Source organism: Lissotriton vulgaris, chromosome 8, assembly GCF_964263255.1.
Source record: "Lissotriton vulgaris chromosome 8, aLisVul1.2, whole genome shotgun sequence".
In the NCBI taxonomy this organism is placed as follows: Eukaryota; Metazoa; Chordata; class Amphibia; order Caudata; family Salamandridae; genus Lissotriton; species Lissotriton vulgaris.
This window is the reverse complement of record NC_141696.1, coordinates 1168851027-1168870360: the sequence shown is the minus strand read 5'-3', so window position 1 is coordinate 1168870360 and position 19334 is coordinate 1168851027. Positions and strand designations below refer to the sequence as shown.

Genomic DNA, 19334 nt, shown 5'->3' with positions numbered 1-19334 from the left:
AGTGAGGATGAGTGAGAGTGAGGGTGAGTGAGGGGTTGAGGGTGAGGGGTTGAGGGTGAGTGAGTGAGGGTGAGTGAGGGTGAGGGGTTGAGGGTGAGTGAGGATGAGTGAGAGTGAGGGTGAGTGAGGGGTTGAGGGTGAGGGGTTGAGGGTGAGGGGTTGAGGGTGAGGGGTTGAGGGTGAGTGAGGGTGAGTGAGGGTGAGGGGTTGAGGGTGAGTGAGGGTGAGGGGTTGAGGGTGAGTGAGGATGAGTGAGAGTGAGTGTGAGTGAGGGGTTGAGGGTGAGTGAGGGGTTGAGGGTGAGTGATGGTCAGGGTGAGTGAGGGTGAGGGTAGGTGAGGGGTTGAGGGTGAGGGGTTGAGGGTGAGTGAGGGGTTGAGGGTGAGTGAGGGTGAGTGAGGGTGAGGGGTTGAGGGGGAGGGGTCGAGGGGGAGGGGTTGAGGGTGAGTGAGGGTGAGTGAGTGAGGGTGAGGGGTTGAGGGTGAGTGAGTGAGGGTGAGGGGTTGAGGGTGGGTGAGTGAGGGTGAGGGTTTGAGGGTGAGGGGTTGAGGGTGAGTGAGTGAGGGTGAGGGGTTGAGGGTGAGGGGTTGAGGGTGAGTGAGGTTGAGGGTGGTTGAGTGAGGATGAGTGAGAGTGAGGGTGAGTGAGGGGTTGAGGGTGAGTGAGTGAGGGTGAGGGGTTGAGGGTGAGTGAGGGTGAGTGAGGGTGAGTTAGGGTGAGGGGTTGAGGGTGAGTGAGGATGAGTGAGAGTGAGGGTGAGTGAGGGGTTGAGGGTGAGGGGTTGAGGGTGAGGGGTTGAGGGTGAGGGGTTGAGGGTGAGGGGTTGAGGGTGAGGTGAGTGAGGGTGAGGGGGTGAGGGTGAGTGAGGGTGAGTGAGGGTGAGGGGTTGAGGGTGAGTGAGGATGAGTGAGAGTGAGGGTGAGTGAGGGGTTGAGGGTGAGTGAGGGGTTGAGGGTGAGTGATGGTCAGGGTGAGTGAGGGTGAGGGTGGGTGAGGGGTTGAGGGTGAGTGAGGGTGAGTGAGGGTGAGTTTGAGGGGTTGAGGGTGAGTGAGGGTGAGGGGTTGAGGGTGAGTGAGGGTGAGTGAGGGTGAGGGGTTGAGGGTGAGGGGTTGAGGGTGAGGGGTTGAGGGTGAGGGGTTGAGGGTGAGGGTGAGGGGTTGAGGGTGAGTGAGTGAGGGTGAGTGAGGGTGAGGGGTTGAGGGTGAGGGGTTGAGGGTGAGTGAGGGTGAGGGGTTGAGGGGGAGGGGTTGAGGGTGAGTGAGGGTGAGGGGTTGAGGGTGAGTGAGGGTGAGGGGTTGAGGGTGAGGGTGAGTGAGTTTCTGAGCTGCAAGACGTACCATCAAGCTCAGCAGTAAGACCTTACAGAAAAAAGGTTTTCCCTGCCAAATTGCAAACACATGATCGGCCATGCTACAGTATAAAACTGCACTAAATACTTTTAAATATACACATGATTAAACAAAGACGTAGAGAACACAAGGTTGAAATTTCACTTGCGAAATATATAGGACGTGAGCGAGCTGATAATATCTGACAATATAATTTCTCAACCTCTGTAAACAACAGTATACAGGTAGATCTAGAATGAGGCAGCAGAGAGGCCCGCGGCCAGGATGATTAATTATACACTCATGCTCAGCCGTTCCCTTGGTATCCGGTTTTCTGCTTACTGTAGATAACACAGGTGTCATTTCCATGAAATGTTCTCTTATTTACTTCAAGCACAAGAATAAAAAAAAAATCACAACGCGCCTCAAATGAGGCGTCACAGATATGCACACATTAAACAGGTTTGCATCATTCAAAAATCTAACTCTTGCATACAACCCTCTTCAAACCCTAGGGTGGTGAACGAGATCCCCTGCTAACCTAAACCAGTCAGAAATCTGGCTGCTTTTATTTTTGGAAAAATGCTCATTCACTAAAGTGCGAAGAAGGCAGTGGGAAGGGGAAAAGCATCATGGCGGTCGCAGGCTGTAAACATGGGCACGGTGGACACAAAACATTCCAGAGCCTGGCGGGCGCACTCGCTTTTGTAAAATGCTTACCGGATTAGGAGAAAGTTTGGGATAAGCGCTGCTGAGGAGGGGCATACCCAATTGCAGTTCACCCACCAAAAGGTGTTTAACTTCAGGCGAGTTCTTCTGAATTGGGTGGAGATGTTATTCCAAATTGTTGAATATAGGGAACACGTCAGAACGTGGCAAGATATTTCTGAATGTGCCTGTAGTGGAAGTTCTTTTTCCTCCAAGTCCCAGTCCATGGTGGAATGTGGTTGAAAAAAAGCGAAAGAGAAAGCAGGGTAACCTGACCCAGGAGGGGGGAGGAGGGAGGAGAAATGCGTCTCGGCCGGAGCAGGGGGCGGAGCAGGGAGAGCGGGCTTTAGCACGGCGTCAGTGTTGGCATTGATGGGGGGTAGGGGGGAAGTGGGGATTTTTAAAAAAATGCGACACGGCGGGGAGGGGAGGGGGTGGAGCGGGTAAAATAAACAAACAAGACGGAGGGAAGAGAGGGGAGGGGGAGGAGAAATGCGACACGGCGGGAAGGGGAGGGGGCGGAGCGGGTAAAATAAACAAACAAGACGGAGGGAAGAGAGGGGAGGGGGGAGGAGAAATGCGACACGGCGGGAAGGGGAGGGGGCGGAGCGGGTAAAACAAGACGGACGTGCACGCGCTTTTAAGCTCAATGCGCATGCGCATTGAGCTTAAAAGTCACGGGCACTGCAAGGAATCGCCACGATTCCTTGCAGTGGATAAAGAGTGGATAAGCCCCCATAGTCTCGCTTGCTCGATGCGCATGCGCATCGACAGGCGAGACCTAAAAATATTTTATAAGAAAAGAATTGAAAAGGAAAAAGAAATGATGATGAAATAAAAACATACTGAAGAAATTATATGAATTCGTCCTGATGTTGTTGTGTTTGAATAATATGCAATATGAAATATACAAACAATTTTGGTAAATAAAAAGTAGATAGGTCATGAGGGAATTTTTCTAGTATTGTACTTGTCCGAGTTTAGATTAAGACAGCTGTTCTTCATCCACTCGGCGACGGCTTTCATTCCTTTGTGGAGGTTGGTTTTGGCGGTGAAGGAGTCCTTGGTGAGGGAGAGGATCAGCTGGGTGTCGTCGGCGTAGGAGATGATGTTGAGGTCGTGCAGTCGGGCGACGTGGGCGAACGGTGCCATGTAGATGTTGAACAATGTCGGGATGAGCCCTGGGGTACGCCGTAGATGATCTCGGTGGCTTCGGAGATGTTGATGACTTGGCGGAGATGGGGTGCAATGCTGGTGCTGGCTTTGTTGAAGATGTGGTGTGGGCATGGGTCTGATGGAGAGCCAGAGTGGATGGTGTTCATGATTTTGATGTTGTTGTCGTCGTTTATGTTGGTCCAGGAGAGTAGTGGGTCGGTGTGGATGGTGGTCGTGGGGTTGGGGGTCGGAGGTCTCCGTGGCTGTCATGGAGGTCATGACGTTGAAGCTGTAGTGAATGTTTGTGATCTTGCGATATGAAGAAGGTAGCATGGGAGTTGCACAGGTCTTGCGAAGGTGGGATGTTGTTGGTGTTGGAGCTGGGGTTGGAGAGTGCCTTCACGATGTTGAAGAGCTCTTTGCTGTTGTGTGCGATGTTGTCTAGGTGGTCTTTGAAGGAGGCCCAATTGGCGGATCTGATGAGGCGATGGTGTCTGCGGGTGGCGTTCTTGTGGGCTGCGTAACTGTACGGTGTTTGATCACGGTGCCATTTCTTCTCTAGTTTTCAGCAGGTTTGCTTGGAGGTCTGAAGGTGAACCAGCTGGCTTTATTGCTGGTGTGTCTGTTGGAGGGTTTCTTGATCAGGCGAGAGTGTTGGCGCAGTTGTCGATCCACTGTCCTCGGTTGCGGGTGGCGTTGTCGGGGACGGTGGAGTCGGAGGATGGGCTCTGGAGAGGGTGGTGGTTAGCTGGTCTTCGGTGACTTTGCTCCAGCAGAGGCAAGGGATCTGTTGAGTGTGGTGATGCGTGATAGGTTTCCGGAAGGTGAATCAGATGCAGCGGTGGTCGGTCCAATGGAGTTCGGTGGTGTGGCTGAAGGAGACGTCGGAGCTTGCGAAGAAGATAGGGTCAAGCGTGTGGCCGGCAGAGTGGGTGGGTGTTGTGACGATCTGTCTGAATCCGAGGTTGGCGAGGTTGTCAATCAGGGTGGAGGAGTTGGTGTCGTTGTTGTTCTTGAGGTGGAATTTCAGGTCCCCGAGGTGGATGTAGTCTGTGGAGGCGAGTGTGTGTGTTCTGACGAAGTCAGCGATGGAGTCGCTGAACTGTGGTCGGGGTCTGGGGGTCTGTAAAACTTGGGCCAATGTGAGCCTCTTGATTTTTTTGGCAAACAATTGAGAGGATGAAGATCGAAAATAGGATGAAATCCTCTGTCATTCTTCAGCACCAGGAAATAACAGGAGGATCTAGTCCCTATTTCAGATGCTGGAACCCTCTCTATGGTTCTTTTGTACTAAAGAGCCCGGACTTCCTGCAGAAAAAAGGTCAAATGGTCCTCCGAGGGCTGATCTGATGAGGGTAGAATAGGCTGCAGGATGGGAAGGAATGGCAGGTGTAACCCTGCAGAACTATCAACAGGACCCACTTGTCAGATGTTATTGCATGCTATCAGTGGAGAAAATCGGGAGATCCTCCCTTCCACAGAGTGGCTATGTGCCGCTAAGGGAGAGTAGTCTCTGACCCTTGGTCACTTTGACTCTCCTCTGCTACCGCTGCCTAGCTCCCGGTGACTGCGGCCCAGCCCACAGCACCCAAGACCACCAGTTCAGTCCAGCAGGCCACTTCCTGGGAATTGCCATCATATCTGTCCGACTTCTGGTGCATTGTTAATCTTTGATTGTTAGTATATTATTTGTGAGTCTTTTATGGTTAGTATATTATTTGTTAGTATTTTTCATTGTGTTCCTTGACTAGCAATGGAGCCCGCTGAACAGACGCTCGCAGTGGGTGGACTGCTGGCCCACCATAGGCATGCCAAAAGCAAGCCTGTCTCCACCCGTCCACGCCTGGACTGCACCCAGCGCCAGGAACCATGCCCTATGCACCCCCAAAGATACTCCACAACAGAACTCCATGCCCTGGACAACAGACACAACAACGGCTGCTGTCTGGCATTGCTTTGCTCCACAAAAGGACCTTTCACCAGCATCCGCTGCCGGTTCACCTCCACCTCAGAGGCAACCACAGCCACGAAAGCCCCTTTGACCGAGACCTCCCCGGAACAACTCAGCAGCGTCCTGATCAATACCAGATCACTCTGCAAACAAGCCACCAAAGTCTGGGACACCATCTCCTCACTTTCTCTCAATGTGACCTTCATTACAGAGACCTAGATCACCCCCGCTTCAGCCCCCAACATCGCCACTGCAACACCCTTAAGCTACAAGATAAAACACTGTGACCACGCCAACAGACACGGAAGTGGAATTGCCATCGTACATAAGGAATTGATCACATTCACCATCAATGATGATGCAACCACGCATGGAACACCTGAACTTCCAGCTCTGCACCAATGACAAGACCACCATTGGAGGCACCCTCGCCAACAGACTGCAAGGACCACGGACCGGCCTCAGCAACGCCATCACCAAATTCATCACCCTGACCGCCATGGATTCCGAACACTTAGTCTTCCTGGGAGACCTCAACTTCCATCTGGATAAACCCACCGATACCAACTCCACCGACCTACTGGAAAGATTGAACAACATCGGTCTCAAACAACTGGTCACATAGCCCACCCACAAAGCAGGTTTCAATGCAAGGCCAGTTTGAGCTGCATCTTCATCAGGGCAAGGAAGACCTGGGGGGGGGACATACACACATACAAACCGATCTTGCATTGAAACGCGCGTTGGCGTGACCCACATGGATGGCCTCAAGTGTAGTCCACGTTATATCACTCCACCCTAATTTCTTTGATTCCATGTTGTCTCTTCAGCCGTAGCAGCTATTGAATCTGTCATTTGCAGGCCCTAATGTACCCTTATGATTGCATGTGTGTGACTGTATTATTTCTATAGTGAGTGAGATTGAGAAGTGAATGTATGTTTAGCGAATGACTGTGGGAGCGTGTGGGACGTGAATAAACAAATTTTTCTGCTTGAATTTTAATCAATGACACATATTAAGCCTGATGTTTCCTCTGTGTCTGTATATATGTTCTAAAGTCTCTATATGGATTCCACATATGAATTACAATTTAATAAAAAGACGTATTGAATTTGTGTGATGTACCGCTTTGGATCCCTTGATGGGACCATTCAATTAACTCTGGCAGGGTAGTTCTTGCTTTCTATTTAGCTACCAGAAAACCTCCTCTCACCTCTCCCTCGCACAGATACCACGCTCCTTCTCCCATCTTGCCGCCAAAGCTTGGAACACCCTCCACACTTCACCCTTTTTGTCACACTTCAGGAAGGGACTCAAGACCTGTCTTTTTGACTGAGACGGCAGCACAGAGCCTGGATACAGTCATAGTGATAAGCTGCACTATATAAATACCGCTTGACTGATTCATTGATTAAGAGCAAAAAAAAAACGCTTTGAGAAAGTTGAGGAGGAGGGATCGGTTTGTTGCCCCTGATGTGATGACCTGGATGTTGCCAGCTGGTCCCACCTGCCACAGCCTTAAAAGGGCTAGAGTATCTGTTGCACTGTGCAGGAACTTGACTTTGTCCAAACGCAAGACCCTCGGTGATGCCTTGAAAGCGGTGAAATTGTTAGGGATATTGCCTTGCTGGCATGCAAAGCCTGAGGAGTGTACAATTGCTCTATTCTCTTTAAATTGATACAGGGCAGAGCCAGCCTTCTTGGCAGAGAGGTGCGACCCATTGAAGAGCACATCAATCAGTGATGCTCTGAAAGTCCTGTGGATTTTATCCACGCGTGGCACCGCAGCCCATTGCTTGCGCTCACTGAGCTGTCTAGGAAGTCAGTTGTGTCCAGTCCAGAGAGGATGGTATATGTGGCCTCATCCTGGCCACCATGAATAGTTGGTGTTAACTTTGCTCGAAATTCTTCTGAGACTCTCAGTAAAAGTTTAGCCACAGTATCCTATAAGGCATGGGAGTAGTGCCCCAGCAAGCAGCTTGCACTAATGGTTCTGAGGGCAAGGCTGGCAGAAGAAAACATTCTCTTTACGGAGGCCTCCATTCTCTTTGACTCCCTACCTGGATGGATTGCAGGGAAAGAGTTTGGGTTGACCCTGTTGGTGGAGGTCTCTACCAGGCTTTCTGGAGGAGAATGTAGGTTTAAAAAGGCAGTGGCGTGTCACCTGGAGATAACCTGTGGCAACATACCAATCTTCTATTGACCAGAGGACATGAGCAAGGTTTTGACCATACGTCCATAAACACATTCGTTATCACCTCCACTGTAGGGAACTTGGAAGTCTAACACTTCTGTAGTCCTTCTAATGACCATGGAGAGGACAAATATTTCAGTTGAAGGATTGGGGGGACACCAACTCTATGTCAGGGGATGTGTTTAATGTATTGGCCTCTTGTAGGTCCAAGTAAAGGTTGTCTTTATCATATTGTGGGGAAAACACCTCCCCACCATCACCATCATCACCAAATGCTGTTTGGCCCTGGTCAGAATCTTAACCAAAAGCTGTTGAAGATGACAACTTCTAGAGAAAGCACTGAACTCGAGCACAGCTTTGTACAAGGTGGGGACAGGTTTGGTTCTGATCCGGATAGCACAATGAGTTTGGAGTCCTCCTATAACTGTCGGTGGCGTTGGGGCCAGCATGTACACAGCAAAAACCAGCGAGGCTCATGGTGTTGGGTGTGGAATAGGCTCTGGATTCAGAATTTAACCTGAAGTGGGTTCAGAAGGCATTGCCGCTAGCAAGGGCAGACACGCCGGTGGTAATCCAGATGTAGGGAGCTGGTAAGGGAGTGAAGATGTTAAGCATGGTATCTTTAAATGATGTGATCCGTTGCGCCATCATTGATTGACATAGGAATTTAAGTTGTATCGGAATCAGTTGAGGAATCGGTTCCTCAGTAGGGGAACAGGAACAAGACTGTGGAGCCCCTTGGCATCCTCTCAAATTTTCAGAGGGAGAGTGATGAGGCTGTGATGGGACCTGCTTGGACTTCTTTTGTTTACTCTCTGACTTGGACCTACCTGAAGACTTGGAGTGCAACGAAGATCTGTTGCAGGAAAGACCCTGACAACGTGAAGGGTCCGAGGCTTCGACTTCGAGCAGGAGCAGCCTTTCCTCTATTTCTGGTGATGTTCTGTGACATAAAGCTTAGCGGTCCTAGATCGCCTTTGGCATCATCAGGGCACACTCGCCCAGCCCTAGAGCCAGAGGCATACATCATGGTAATCTGTCACAGACATTTGCTTGTCCCTGCAAGGCTTAAAGCCTGTGGTTTAAGGGGTCACATTTCCCTTACACACAGACTAAACTTTAAGAAAAAAAAGGAACTTATGTTTGGCTCCGGTCGTCACTTCCAGGGTGGAGTGGAGTTAATGTGAAGCCACACATCACCTACTGGTGTGTAGGGGATATGCTGAAAAATCTTACAGATCCAGACTGACACCTTAGAGATGGTCACACAGCGAGGAATCTGCTGTGAGAAGTGTCCATCAGAATTCACAATTTTCAGTGACTCCGTAATGAACATGCCACAGAATGTGAATAAAAAAATGAAGGAAGTTGAGCCTTCTAGGTCTCCTTAACAAACTTATCAGAGGGGAGAGAGGGACTTTTGTGCATGGTGCGTCTAGAAGTTTGCCTACAAACAAACTGGCCTCCCAGTAGTGGCCTCTGCTGAACACAACAAATATTATTTGTAATGTAGGAAGATATCTCTATGGTTAGTTTGTAGAAGTTCTTTCACTAATGGATAGTAAGGATTCCAGATGTAGGGCATATATGAAAGGCATTATCTAGTGAATATGCTGGGTTTTCTAGCTCTGACATGGAAGGCACACCTCACTGCTACTTCTCTGAAGAAAGGTTCACTGAAAAGGCAGTATTCACCAAATCGGCCCATGATTCACTACAAGAATGAATACCCAAAGAAGTGGCCAATATATTACGTGGTCTTAAATGGTTTATGTTATTCATGGAAGGAAGCTGCACATGGGTCAGAGGGGCGCTTCATTACAGTTATTCACAAATCTTGAACTATGTTATCTCAAAGGAATTAGCTCTATCACCAGTCACCAACAACATACATATTAAACATCCACTGAGAATCGCAGTTTCTTATGATCTCACTTTCAAATCATGTTTTGACCACTCATCCCTCTTGTTAGGGGTGGACGGGAACTCACAACAGTTTTAAATCATGATGCATGGTTGAGTGTAGCTTGAACAAAGCTGATTATAACTCAATGAAAAAGACAATTTTTTTTTGTACCCAGCATCCACTCACAAATGAAAATGACCCTCAACATCTGATCACGTGCCAGTGATTTGACCCAGTGAGTCCTAATCAACAGAATCCAGAAACAAAGAATTAGGTTGGCTTGTTATTTAAACTAAGGAACTTCTCCCCTCAAATCTCACCAAGATATAACTCCATAAGTGTTCATGTCCTATAAGCTCAGGGTTTAACTTTGCCAATGGCCTATGTCTATGAGTAAAGCACTGAGTTATTCATGGAAATAAAAGAAGATACTGCACTGCAGAAGTGGCCAGGGGTGTTACATCAATCACCATAAATGCATCTCCGAGGAAATATCTAGCGACTTAATAAGAAGAATCAATACCTCCACAATATCTCTCCAAATAATGTTTACAAGTCAATTCTACTAAGGCTACTCATGTACATAACCAAATGGGCAAATGCCCGCTGGTCAATTCACAACATTTGAATTCCCTCCACTCACTGACAACAGGAAGGAAAGTGAACTAAAATGTCAAAAAGCTTCAAAGATTTTTATGTTCACCAAGTTCAAGTATACTTGTTGACAAGAAAACAAGTTGATTGACTTTTGGAAGTAGAGGAAAGCGTCTAAAGACTACTAATTTAGTAAATTGTTCTAAAGAAACTTATTTCTTCTGTCAAACAAATTATTTTGATACTGCCTGGTGAATGACATAATGGACTGATTCAGAAAGTACATTTCGAACACTGCTGCAAAAATGATGCTACTAGCATTTATCCTCTGCAGAACAGAGACAAGTGTGGTCAGCATGCACCGCTTTCCTGTGACTAGATTTTGAGATCCAAAGCATGTAAAGACATCTTGGTTATGAGGAGTGGGCAGCAGTCAACCAAGATGGCTGCATTATTTTAAGCTCAATATGAAGCACGGGTACACTGAGTGCCAGGACTCTTAACAGCACTTGTGGTTATCATTTGCCCATTCATTTAATTGTAGAACACACAATGGAGGCATTGGAGACCTTCAGTGCTGCTAGTAGAGCAGAACAAGAGAAAAGAGCAAATCAGTACAAATCAGACCTACAGCAACTGAGACACAAGACAGAGCTCAAATACTTGCTGCCCTAAAGAGAACTGAAAACTTCATAGCCTCCTTTGAAGGTAAATTTGGTTATCCAATACCACCAATAGAGGGAAGGGATGGCACCTTAGAGGGCAAAATAGAAGAAACTGCTGGACAGCAAATATGGACCAGTCCCAACAATCTCGAATACTGCTGGCCAAAAATCAGTAATCATCAGAAAAATCTAATCCTTAACATATATGATGGCAGTCGTAGATAACGTAATACCAGATCAGAGGTCTGGGACTTCTTGTGTGTGTGAAAGCGGATAATTTATTACAGATGCTGATTTTTAACAAGGGAAAATCCCAAATCTGTAGAATGTCTCAATCAAGGTGTGTGAGAAAGCGGAATATCTTACCATGAGCAGTTTGTCATAACGCTCGGATGACATGAGAAAGCGTCCATCTTCGAGCTGCATCTCACGGTTCTCCAGCAAATTGTTCAACACAGGCAAGACATTGCGTTCAGCCTTCTCCAACCCTTCCAGCAGCAAGATCCTTCCTTCGGTGGCGGCACGCACAGCACACTAGACACAGCAAAGGCATATACAGTTAGGCCAAGGTGACTAGAATACAGAAAAAAAAAAAAACAACGAAATACGGTCTCCTTAACAAGCAGGTCGTGTTGAGATAAGGGCAAAAAAAGCAGTTTATCTTTCTGTAAGGTAAATTAGCAGCATTATAAAGTTATTTACATTGCAACTGATGAAAAGTCGTTCAAAAGTAAAACAGCTTATTGGAGTAACAGTCCCAGAGTAAGACATGAAAAATGATCTGCAAATAGCTGATGTCAGGAGGCAAAAGACCAAGAACACCTTTATCCACTTCTATGGATTTACTTGCATTTACTTACCTAGTTTGCTCACTTTATAATGTACCTTTGAGTGTATTTCCTCAACTCATAAAATAATAATATAAAAAATGGTAGTCAGTAAAACAAACAAGGCTCAGTTCCCGTAATGTATGCATGTGAACTACTGGATTTTACCATTGCCTTCATGTTAAAATCTCTAAGGTGTTTTGACTATCACTTTAGAAGAAATGAATGAATGGGTTTAAAACACTTTTAAGTGAAAACATATTATAAATATATCACAACATACCATTCGGCAAATTAGACAGGTGTGAGCTTTCCCAACCCGCCCCAATCCTTACCGAGGCCACTCTGTCATGCAGCCCTACTACAACTGTTACCACCACCAGTTTCTTGTCTTACACCTTTAGACCCTTTGAGCACCTTGCAAGAACATGACTGAGGAGGATCATTTCTGCTTATTCCAGAAACTGCTTGGGATGCTTTCCATCCCCTCCAAATAGGAGATTCAACCAGTATGTAAGACGTCTTTGAACACTGCAGGTCTGCAGTCAAAACTGGAGCATTCCTACTATTGAAAAGGAAATGTCACATGATACTGCTGCAGAAATTCTGCCTTGATGATTTCGTCTACACATAAGGTTAGAAAGTGCATTACTTCAAACCTAGCTGATCTCAGAAGTGCAGAAATCATTATCGACTTCTCATTTCGGTGTCTTTACAGCACAAGTTTACCACCACATGCTCTGCCTCTGATCAAGCCCTACAACTGGTTATGGACACTAAAGATTGTGTTCACATAGAGTATTTTCCCAACTCCATTAGCAGTAAAGAGTCTTCTCTCTCACTGAAGTTCTTGGATAATACTTGGATAAGCATTTCTGCGGCACAAGTTAATCCAGGGTTGGGGCTGTAACCCAAAAACAGATGAGGAATACATGTGAAAGCAATGCCTGCAGTATTTCTAAAATCATAAACATGGATCCCCGAAAGGGTAAGAAATTAATTGTATTTGTTCGATCTACCGATTAACTAGATTACTACAGACGGAGACTATTCAGTGTTTAGGTTTAGGGTATTTTTAGGCACCCATATGCTCTGAAAGCCATAAGGGCTCTTGGAGGTGCACCAGGGCTTTACGTGGGGGGTCTAAGCACCCCGTTTTTTGAGGGGGCCTCAAAAGGGGTCTCTATTTTCGGCCCTCAAAGGTCAAAGGTAGGGTGACCAGACGTCCTGGTTTTTGTTGGTGTTTCGGGTGAGCATGCCCGCGCACTGCTTAAGCCATGACGTCATTGTAGCAGGAAGGGAAATCCTTTGAAGAGAGACACTTTCTCTCGGGATTTCCCTTCTCTCAGCGCCATGTACGTCATTGTGCCAGCCATCGGCACAACAACAGCTGGTTAGAACCGGCACCACCCTGCTTTTACTGCCTGCAGCAAGATTTCTCCAGCAACCAGTGTGACCCTGCTCTGCCTTAAAGCAAGCGAGGGACGAGGGTCTATAACAGAATCCAGTAGCAGTGAAAAGGAAACTTACCTTCGTGACGCCCTCCCAGCCCTACCAGCACCGTCGGGACTCTGCCTCCGCATCAGAGCTGCCTCAGCCAGGATCCTTCTGAAGCCACACAAGACTTGCCCTCCCAGCCTGCAAGCCCGCAACGTGAGTATTTTAATGGCCGTTTTTTTAATCCCCTTCCCGCAGCTTTCTCATTCCGCCGCAAAGCGCCGAACAAAATCTCAATAATGGTGGTTGCAACTCACAAAGGTGTTTGCACACTTGAGAGACGCATATGCCCCAATTAAAAGTGGGACGAATTATTGCAAAAATACAGTTGCTCAGAAATCGCTAGTGTAAGTGGTGCAAGTTTTACCAAACTAGCGATTACCAGGTGCGATAAAGCCCAGGGGCAAACCAGAAGAAATTTACTAGAAGAAAAAGGCTCGGTAAATACCCAACATGCTTTTTATTGCAGAAATCAAAATCTGTAAGTTATGCTCTACTTTTGAGGCGACACTCACGATAGGCAGAATTTATTACCTGATAAATTCTGAACAAAGGTATTTGATTTTATTGGGTTTAATCAATACCTTATACTCCTCCGGGGTTCTCTCAACCAGCATTTTTGATGCACACATTAACAAGGCAAAATTATTTTTGTTATTCATGAAATGTTTACTTGCACTCAAATGGATTTAAGTGTCCTTAAAATTTAGCAAATATGTTCGAATTTTCCTTGATTTGACTGGTTGTGGGTGTTTTAGGGTTCGACTGCTTGAATAGCTGAACACCCACAAATTCATCAGCTAGTGGGTATCACAAATGATAGAAAATACACTTTTTAGTTAGAAGTGTTTTTTTTAAATGTTTATATAATAATATTATTTTAATATTGTGGTTTAAACTAAAGCACATAATAAAGATGTTTTGATGAAATATTAAGGTGCCTGTATTCTGTACCAAATGTGGAGATGATTGCAGTAATGAACAGATGAGGGTCTTAAGAAAATGCATTAATCTTGGCCCGCGGACCTTGAAGACATCCAACCTGTGTTTTTTTTTTTTTTTTTTTTTTAAACGTGCCAACAAACACAGACTCTGCAGGGGCGCTAAGAAGAGGTGAAATAAAACAAAGCTTCATTATCAAGTAAATGGTCCTTTAAAGACCTCTAAAGCCCTCCGTGTGGCTGTGTGTGTTACCGGGAAGCCGTCTCAGCCTCCGCATGGTGAGGTGACAGAGGGAGGGAGAGGGAGGGAATGAGGGAGAGGGAGACAGAGGGAAGCTTACATCCTATTTTTTTATCAGAGATTTGGGGTTAATGTGTGATGCACTTCAAGAGCTCAAAGACTTTTCACTCTCCTTACAGTGGAGGGACATTACAATTGTTAATGCCCACAGACTTTTGGTTAATCAAGTACGTATATTTAGAGCAATGAAGGACTCACCAGGGAAGTTTGCTTCTGCGGCTCAGAGAGCAGTTGACAAGGGCAAATTCAAGACTGTTCCTCTTTTCCATGGTAGAAGTAACTCTGTTGCCCTTAATCAAAATCAGTTTGACCAAAGTCTGTCTGTAAATATCAATAAACGATGTGCCCCGGATTCTGAGAAAGAACTTATAGCCAGCTCAGTGTGCTAGATGCAGGCAACGTGCCTTCTGGTGATAAATGCATTCTTTATGATGAAACAGATATCCAGAAACTATGTTCAGAGTCTCAACTGCCTGCAAGAGATACTATCCAAGCTTTTAGACTTTTCAAAGATTTTGGTAGGAAGAAAACCCCTGAAGCATTAAAAAAGTTAGTAGTTTGCATGGAAACCCTGCCAGCAAGTAATGCGGATTGCGAGAGAGGTTTCAGCACAATGAACTTAATTGCTTGTCCAACAAGGGCCTCTCTTCTTGTAGAGACCATTTCTTCATGCTTATGGGTAAAACTCAATGGTCCTCCATTTGAAACATTTGACGAAAATCTGTATGTAAAGAGTTGGCTGGCAAAAGGTAGAAGGTCTACTAAAGAAAATTGTTGTGAGAAACCCCAGCAAAATAGACACAGTGAATATCTTGAAGGGTTTTGGGAAATCCTGCAATAGATTTCTAAGTAATGTAAATAATTTTTACATGTTTTTTAAAGTGTTTGGTATTTTATGGCTAATACTTAATAAATATACCTTTTTGCCTGTTTTATTATCTTTTGCTGGATGCGACTTCGTGATTTTCTTAAGCACACAATGCTAGTTATCTTGATTTAGACCAGGCACCTACTCGAATAGGCCACACCCCTTTAAGAAATGTGCCACGCCCCTTTTAAAGAATCCCCCAGTTTTTTTCCCCACTTAAAGCCCTGAGGTGCACAAAGGAGCAAAAACTACAGGCACCAAGTACGGAATTAAATGTGGCTGAGAAAACCGTACAACAACCTGGTGAACTAAATGAGAGGACACTATCTTGTTCAGAAACACAGTCTTCACCATTCATCAATAAAATGGCTGCATGAATTGAACGCAGGCCAAATCTGCCCCGTTTTACAGAGGGAATATTCTCCATTTATTTTGACATGCTGACTAGATCGAGGCCTCGGTCTAGAGAGGAGTAATCTAGACACCAGGAGTTTTAGCTTGAATTGGTAAATAGTCTTATCGAAGAAGAAGAAGGGATCTAACTTTATCTACTTGTTTACCACTGAAGGGAAACTAAAGCAGAACAAATATGAACACTAAGCCATAGGTTTAAAATAATTCTATCAGCGTAATTTTGATAAACTGCAAGTGTTGTATCAGCTTTCTTAGTAGACCAATGATAAATAGCATTGAAGTAGTCGAACCACAATGCCACAAAGGAATTGAGCATTGCAAAATTTTGAAGGAACAAAAGAATCTCATGAAGTTCTTAAAAAGCTGAAAAAGATATATGCTTGAGGCTGCGCTTTTTAAAAAACTTTATTCGCATTTCAATTAACATCACACCGCAGTGACACATTCATCAATGTATTAAAATGCACATTTTGAGTGTGAGGGTGCATTGAAAGTCCGGTCCAACCAACGGTCAATGTTATTAAGAGATCATCCTAACTAAATATTCTGACACAGAAGCACGCTGGAGGGGCCAATACTAGTTGCAACATAAACAGTGGGGGCTGCCACAAACAAAGAGTGGTGGAGTGGGTCGAGGGATTGCGGGAGGGAGAGCGTGGGGGGTGTACATTTTTAAGAACTTACTTTAAGCTGCCGGCTACCTCTGCGTCGCCCCTTCTGTGCTCTTCCTGATCCCAGCAGAGTCCCTGTGCAATCCCAGAGCTGCTCTCATGCTATGAGAGCAGCACAGGGATTTGCCTGAGCGGGCTGAAAAGACACTCTGCTCAGGCCAGGGAGTCTGTGGGGTTTTTCCAGCCAGCCGGGTTGGTGAAACCTAAGTGTGCATGTGTATGGCCGGCCTGAGATGGCCTGCCAAACACACATGAGCACTTAGATGTGCACATAGCGCTTCTCCTCCCCCCTCTCATGCCTCTGTCCCACCGCTTCCTGCACGCGCTGGCTCAGAGCAGACAAATGACAAATAAAACGATCGCAGAACATCGTTTTATTTTTCACCTACTGACTCTGAGGCAGGCAGTGAGGCGACCCTCCTCCGCCATTGTGGAGGAGCCTCCACTGAAGAAATACACATAAAAATAACTTCACTTATTAAGGAAAAGAAATGCTTAAGGAAATGTAAAAATCAAGACTCCACTTTAGCTTCATAATAAGATAGACAATACACAAAGGACCCCAGATATATAGTTTGCAGGACCTGGCAGGATAGAAGCTCAGACCTCTGCACTGTTGTTGCTTGCTACCAAATCCAGCAGCCTTTTAGGGACTCTTAGGCTCCAGACACATGAGCAAGTCAGTTACTCTCATGCTCTACCTCAATGACAAGGCCGCAACCAGGCTGGGGTTGCATGTGCGCCCGTCTGGAGGAGAGCTGGCCTGGCAGTAGGCACTCTAAGCGTGATGGGTATGGCCAGATGTAGGTTTGTGCTCACTGTACCACAGGACTCATGCTAATTCTCATCGATGAGGCCTAAGTAGGATTAAACCGGCCTGGGTGACTTGTGCTCTCATTGCAAGATCCGTGGCCTGGAAGTTCAAGCTGGGTGGTGTTGTACCAGAACGCTGTAGTCAGACTATTGGCAGACATCTTTTTGTATAAAATGCTTTGATATAGCACTGGCTGGACAGTTCCTATTTGAGCAGAACCTAGACTGATTTACAGAGGCCTGGTCTGTGTCTCTAGTTGCCTAGTGATGATAAACCATGGTTTGCAATGCGAACTATGCAGTCGCTAGTGAGTGTGACTTATTCAAGCATTTGTTAGATGTAGTAGTTGCCTCACAGCCAGCATGCTTTCTGATTTGGCCAAGGGATATCCCGCACATAGTCCAGTAATGCCATCAGTGGGATATGTGTAATGTCCACTTCATGCCATTTATACAATGTGTTGAAAACCTGCACCCTAAAGTTGTAACCCAGGGGAGAAGCAGACACTATGGATAATATTTACTAGCAGGCGTGTACATCTTGGGCAGTCTGTGGATATAAAGGGTCGATTTAATTTACGTTTGGAGGGGTGAAGTTCATGCAGCGCAAGAATATAAAATGCAGCAATCTTGGTCTGATACAGGTCTGTGTACGCTGTGAGCCGCAGGAGCACCGCCTGTAAAAGGAGGCACGATGTTATGATCTTCTTTATGCCACTGTCCTCAGATCTTGGTGAGATGACCCAACCCGTCTTCAAAGGCCAGAGCATTAATGCAAAATACTCAGCAGCTCCCTTGCTCAGATTGTATTATTTTAGACTGAGCGCTGTACACCATCCCACAAGGAAAGATCGAGCACTTTCATCCCTCAAAAAACATCAGAAATAACCCCCGTAAATACCTCTAATATGTTTAGAAATACAAGGACGATGCATAATAGTGTAGGGAAAAAACTCACAGGATTTAGCTTGCAGGCAAAAGAACTACATGGTAAAGTACGACCTGTAACAATGCTGTGCGAAATCTTCTGTGGTACTGGACAGCTGTAAGCTAGCTCGCCCGTCCCCTACTTGGGATTCAGGGCTTTGCTTTCTACTTTTATCGAAGTAAATAGGATCAACAAAGAAGCGTTGCGATAGCTGGAGATATTTGCACCTTGATGTACGAAATTTAGACACGATATTTCTTCAAGTCGATATTTTTGCTATTTTATGTTTTGACACAGAATTTTTATTACATGTTCGTCCAATTACGGCACATGGAGGACAACATACAACTCACATCCACAGCTGAGGTGCTATCGGTGCTCACCAATATGTGGGTGTTGATCGACTGGAGGTACTATCAGTCAGAAAGCACATGCCTAGTTGTGTGCTAAGCATGCAGGGCCATGGGCTTTCAGCACAGAAGGACTAAGATGGCACTGCAGGTTTGCCAGTTTCGAACACATTAGCTAATGTGTCACAATAAGCTATCTTCAGTTTTCTCATATAGCCATAGCAGCCCAATAAAAGGCGCCTAACTCTTGACGAAGACTCCAGCCACTCCCTTCCCCAGCACATCACCCCCTCTCATGCAGTAGTTAAGGAGGAAATTGCCTAACCACACCAGGCCTAGGAGTCACAAGGTGCCTGTCCTCATCCACCAGGAGGTAGACAGGCTCACTTTCACAAGCCAGGGCCGGGCTCATGTCTGTCATCATAGCTTTGCAGGCTTGGTCCAAGCAGCCTGCTAGTTTCGCAGTTCTCTCTTGTCTGTGCCTACGCCAAGCGTCGACAACCAGTGTGGTCAGCCTACGCTTGGGAAAACAACAAGACTGGTTACTGATCAATATTCGATACATCTGATCTTCCTGTGCCTCTTACCTTGCAGGCATGCGGCCCACCCATAGTGGTATGTCCAGGTGAGCCACCTACTTGCAGGCTCGCCTGCTGCACCTTTTGCCACCAGGTCTTTGCAGACAAGAACTGGAGCAGACGCTTAAGGCAGTGTGATGGTTGCAAGGCTCCTGTGATGCCCTCGCTCCCAACTTCGGCTCAGATTGCTCTTCTTTTGGAGACTCATCTTTGCTGCATCTCAGATGGTGAAATGAATGGCAATGGATTCCCAATTGGCAAGGTGGCCACTTTGGATGCCTATTCAAGAGCTACCTCACGAATTAGTTTGAGGCTCCAACGTTAAAGATTAACCCACTTAAAAGCTACAATGATGTACAGTGGAGACAGCAACAGGGCCTACATTTAACTCGATAAACAAGAAGTCATTAGACATTCCTATGATGGGAGGAAAGGGGAGTAAAATCTCTGTTGTGACTTCTTTCAGTAACACCGTGTTCTAACGGATCAACAATCAACCACTAGCAAACAGACGTCAACAGTCACCAGAGGAATCACGGGCTTCTGACTTCAGAAGATCTTTAGTGTTATCAGTGTACTTATCAAAATTAAACATGAAGGATTCAACCAAAATAGCTAATGAAAGGATGAATACAACAGGACC

At 46.1% G+C, this 19334-nt stretch overlaps 1 protein-coding gene across 1 annotated transcript in view; it reads right to left on the bottom strand.

Annotated features, from left to right (window-relative positions):
- VWA8 (von Willebrand factor A domain containing 8) overlaps positions 1–19334 on the bottom strand; it is a 1363176-nt gene that overhangs the window by 1072076 nt on the left and 271766 nt on the right. The window contains exon 5 of the mRNA XM_086935029.1: positions 10870–11037. Within this exon, the coding sequence (XP_086791155.1) occupies positions 10870–11037 (168 nt within the window). The remainder of the gene's footprint in view (positions 1–10869; positions 11038–19334) is intronic.